The sequence below is a fragment of the Taurulus bubalis genome (assembly GCF_910589615.1).
Source record: "Taurulus bubalis genome assembly, chromosome: 12".
NCBI classification, from domain to species: domain Eukaryota; kingdom Metazoa; phylum Chordata; class Actinopteri; order Perciformes; family Cottidae; genus Taurulus; species Taurulus bubalis.
In genome coordinates, this window is record NC_136600.1 from 25,589,735 (window position 1) to 25,594,734 (window position 5,000).

General features: G+C 46.2%; 1 protein-coding gene across 1 annotated transcript in view; it reads right to left on the bottom strand.

Annotated features, from left to right (window-relative positions):
* The window catches only part of ulk4 (unc-51 like kinase 4), a gene marked incomplete at both ends in the record, with an annotated part of 77,729 nt that overhangs the window by 20,052 nt on the left and 52,677 nt on the right, over window positions 1-5,000 (bottom strand). The window contains one exon of the mRNA XM_079227378.1: window positions 4,612-4,717. Coding sequence (XP_079083504.1) covers window positions 4,612-4,717 — 106 coding nt within the window. The remainder of the gene's footprint in view (window positions 1-4,611; window positions 4,718-5,000) is intronic.

A 5,000-nucleotide genomic window follows, 5' to 3' on the forward strand; every position in this document is an offset into this window, starting at 1 on the left:
CTATCTACCTACCTACCTACCTACCTACCTACCTATCTATCTACCTACCTACCTACCTACCTACCTACCTACCTATCTATCTATCTATCTATATACCTACCTATCTATCTACCTACCTATCTATCTATCTACCTACCTATCTATCTATCTACCTATCTACCTATCTAATGCAGACCAGGTTGTAAAGCTGCCAACCCTCCCTAGGTCATGAATAAATAGCTCTTCAAGTGCAAAGCCTTGTTTCTCGGTTCATTAAATCCGACATCATGTAACCGGAGGCGTCTGTTCCGTCAGATCCCTTCTGACCAGGTTGCCTTCTCATACTTGCACACTGCCAATACTTTGGCTCTCAATCACCAAAAAGCTGTACTTCATTTTCATTTCCATGCACAAAAGGGTAACAGTTAAATACCTGTCTTCACTGGGGAAAACTTATTTTAGTTATTTCCTATTCCAACAGATCTTTATTTAGAACGTAGACGCCGCCGTGCGTTTATTTGTGTGAGTGGAAAAGCGCCGACACTAGAAAGCTGAGCAGCTAGCCGGCTGTCAGCGGGACGCGGCGGCACTTTGTCGAGCGGCCTCACAGTGGAAGAAACAGACTGCTCTGCTTTGGACTGTTCAGTCAAACGCAGACCTCTGGTGCCGGTAATGTGATCCGACAATGCCGTCCTCCCGAGAGGAAGACGCTGCTCCAGATAGCTGCTCATGTATATGTTAATGATATCTGTTATGAGACGTTGAGGGGAGCTGTCGTCACTATACCGTGTTCTTTACAAGAACATTATAGTAAATGAATGCTCTAAAAGGTCCTGGTGTGTGTGTGTGTGTGTGTGTGTGTGTGTGTGTGAGGTGAGGATACATAACTAAGTGTGATCACTTTTAAAACCGTCACATATTACAAATACCACTCGCTCATTTTAAGACTGGAGGAATAATCTGAGTGGAAACCGTTGTGCTTTTGTCCTATTTTGGAGTTTGGACTCTAACTCTGTTAAAAATAGACGTTCTACAATGCGTTGTGACATCATCTATTTATAAACACTGTGAAATGAGTTCCAGTGGAAACCAACAAACCGGATGGATGGCTCAGAGCATCACTAAGCAAAGAAGAGACCCACTGAACTGAATACATAAGATTCATGGGTTATATTCCAGTTAAACTTTAAATACAGTTACATTAGAGTGTGCACATGGTGCCATTCATTGAGATTTATTTAGTCGAGTCATAATTATGCTTTTTCCACGATGTCTCTGGTAAACGAGAGAGAATAAATTAAACCAACAAATGGATTATTTGCGTGTTAGTCGACTAACAGAGTAATAGAAAGCATGTTCGTCCCATGTGACTGTTCCACAGAAAACTAAACTAAAGAGTTAAAGTTGAGACAGTGGTCAGGTTTAGGGAAACATCACCACATATTTAAATATGTGAATACACGGCATGTTAAAATATCTTATTCACACTTGGAAGTTGTTTTTTTCTCAAAAAAAAATGCTCAACATACAATTATATTTATTACAAATCTTTATACTGCAATAACTGTTTACCAGCATGCAGAGATCAAAATGCAAACTGCACATGCATTATGATAAAAACATCTTAAATGTGTGTTATTAAAGACAGTTAAAGTGTCTTATTGATTGCTATTATGTTAAATTATCAGGCCGGTGACCTCGTGTGTGCTAATATGAAGACATCCATATGGATGTGGATGTAATTATGCCGGGGGGGATAATTGATCCGACACATATGGACCGTGGCATCATCGTGGGATATTTTTAATACACCGGTTGGGGAAATAACATGAACCCAATTTCAAACGGCAGTTTTTCGAGATGCAAGTTCCTCAGACACCAGATAGCACCGGCCCAGAGGCAATTACCTAAAAACATTCCTCTGAGCTCCTCGCAGAAGGTCAAGAGAAATCACACAAATTGATGGCAGCCCAAAAACCCGGAGAGGAACCTCAAAGACCCTCAAAGACCCCGAAGACACGCGGAGCCCCGGAAGACTTCTTCAACTAATTAAAGGACGAGTTCGCTTTAATCAACGGGCACCTCGTCAACCACTGAGACCAAACCCAGGGGTTGATGGGAACACTGGTTTGTTTTTCTGTCACTTTTCTCCTCTGCTCAACTCTCTGGGCTTCCTATCCTTAAATAATCAGATTATAACTGAGACTCTCTGTATTAGTCTGCTTCATCTTCACGAATAAAACTCAGCCTTCCCAAATCAAAAGAAATAATAAGAACTTTGTTTAGGAAGAGTCTCTCCTCCCTCCCTCAACGTTTCTCCTCTATTAGCTCATCCTCCTCTACGTCTTCTCACCCAAATGCTCCACATTCTTCCTCTCCGTCACCTCTTCGCGACCCTTTTTACCTCCCATTTGGCTTCCCTGGCTCTGTCATCTTTTCCCTCTCTCTCTTCTCTCGTATGCGTTTTTACCATCTTCTCTTTCTTTCTGTTGTTCCGCTCTCCTTCCCCATCTCTGCCTTTCTCTCTCTCTTTGGTCCCTCTGTCTTCATTCCCCAGGGGGTATTATCTCAGTCGGAGGCAAATCTGCCCAATTATAAACCTCATCTCCTCTCTCTCTCTCTCTCTCTCACACACACACTCTCTCTCTCTCTCTCACACACACACACACACACACACACACACACATTGGGCGCTCCTGCATCCACAAGCACATCTTCTCTGTTTCACACATACACAGAAGCAGAAGCGCAAATAAATTCACACAAGCACCAAAACCATCTTCCTGTTTTGCTCTTCTTCACTGTCTATTTACTCCCAACACACACACACACACACACACACACACACACACACACACACACACACACACACACCCCTTCCCGTTTCTGTCACACGTTGAAAAGCCAATTATACACGCTTCCTCCCTTCTCCTCCTCACCCTCTCCCTTCTTTCTTGCCATCGCCGCACTGATCTGGAAGGGAAGAGAGGAGAGGAGGAGAGGAAAGGAGAGGAGAGGAGGAGAGGAGCTCAGAATAGAGAATAGAGGAGAAGGAAGGAAGAGAAGGAAAAGATGGGAACAGAGCGATGGAAGGAGATGAGATGACGAGGCAAGATGTGAGATGAGCAGTTTAGAGAAGTAGAGGGAGAAGAAATGGTGAACAAGGTATTACAGAGGAGGGGAGAGGAAGAGAGGAGGAAGAAGAGGGAGAGAGAGAGAGGAAGAAAGAGAGGAGGGAGAGGAGAGAGAGGAGGAAGGAGGGAGAGGAGAGAGAGAGAGAGGAAGAGAGAGGAAGAGAGAGAGGAGGGCGAGGAGAGGAAAAGATGGAGAGGAGAGAGAGAGTAGAGGAGGGAGAAGGGAGAGAGAGAGGAGGGAGAGGAGAGGAAAAGAGGGAGAGGAGAGGAGAGAGGAGGGAGAGAGAGGAGAGAGAGATAGCAGGGAGAGAGAGGAGAGAGGAGGGAGAGAGAGGAAGAGAGAGAAGAGGGCGAGGAGAGGAGAGGAAAAGAGGGAGAGGAGAGAGGAGGGAGAGAGAGGAGAGAGAGATAGGAGGGAGAGAGAGGAGAGAGGAGGGAGAGAGATAGGAGGGAGAGGAGAGGAAAAGAGGGAGAGGAGAAGAGAGAGGAGGGAGAGAGGAGAGATAGAGAGGAGGGAGAGAGGAGAGAGGAGGGAGAGAGAGGAGGGAGAGAGAGGAGAGAGGAGGGAGAGAGGAATAGAGGAAGAGAGAGGAGGGATAGAGAGAGGAGGCAAGGAGAGAGAGAGGAGGCAAGGAGAGAGAGAGAGAGAAGGGGAGAGGAGAGGAGGAGAGCAGGAAAAGAGAGGAGAGGGAGATAGCGTTAATTGCCCGGCCAGTATTAATGCTGGGTTGACAGTTTCTTGTTGAGAGGGAAGCTGATTGGACGATAATGATGCTGACGACTGAACTGCCGCACTGCTGACCCAATGAAACAGAAGAGAGGAAGGCTGGTGCTGGTTTTGGGGAGGCAGGGTGTGCAGAGGAGAAGATGGATGGACAGAATGAGACACAGAATAATGAGTGAAAGAGAGAGAGAGAGAGAGAGAGAGAGAGAAACAGTCCTAAATAGAAATTTGAGAAAGCAAGTATTATTGTGTTAAATTGTCATTGCTGCCGAGTTGCAATTACAGCGTTGAACTGTGGGTCCTGAAACACACACACACACACACACACACACACACACACACACACACACACACACACACACACACACACACACACACACACACACACACACGTCTGTCATTTACTGCATTAATCCTCTAATGATAGATTCAGCCGTACATGCCTCAGTTTTTGTGCCTTTACGCAATCGACTAGAAATCCTAATTTTATTGAGTTCCACCATCGCTGAAGGACAAAAACACGCTGCCTCTGCCTCACGCACAAACGCACAAACACACACACAGCCAAGGTCGTTGACCAGGATACGCTTCACGCAGGCTGGGGGAAAAACAGATGTCAACAAGTAACATGACATGAACTAATGCAAACAGAGTAGATGCACAGAATCCACGCTGCTGCAGGCGGTGAATGGAGACGGGCCTCCAGGACTCAAAGAGGAAGAGAGAGGCTTTCAAAGCCGAGGCCTCTTCCTCTGGACGCGTACACTACTGCACCTTGTTGGTTTTGTGGCTCCAGGTCCAGGACGGCGTCTGCATATAGATTACACAACAGGGCGACTGCATTCTGGACCATCCCACTGGCCACATAGCTGCCGTTAGCCTGCAGAAGACACAATAGGGTAACTAGCCACATAGCTGTCGTTAGCCTGCAGAAGACACAGTAGGGTAACTAGCCACATAGCTGTCGTTAGCCTGCAGAAGACACAGTAGGGTAACTAGCCACATAGCTGTCGTTAGCCTGCAGAAGACACAGTAGGATAACTAGCCACATAGCTGCCGTTAGCCTGCAGAAGACACAGTAGGATAACTAGCCACATAGCTGCCGTTAGCCTGCAGAAGACACAGTAGGATAACTAGCCACATAGCTGCCGTTAGCCTGCAGA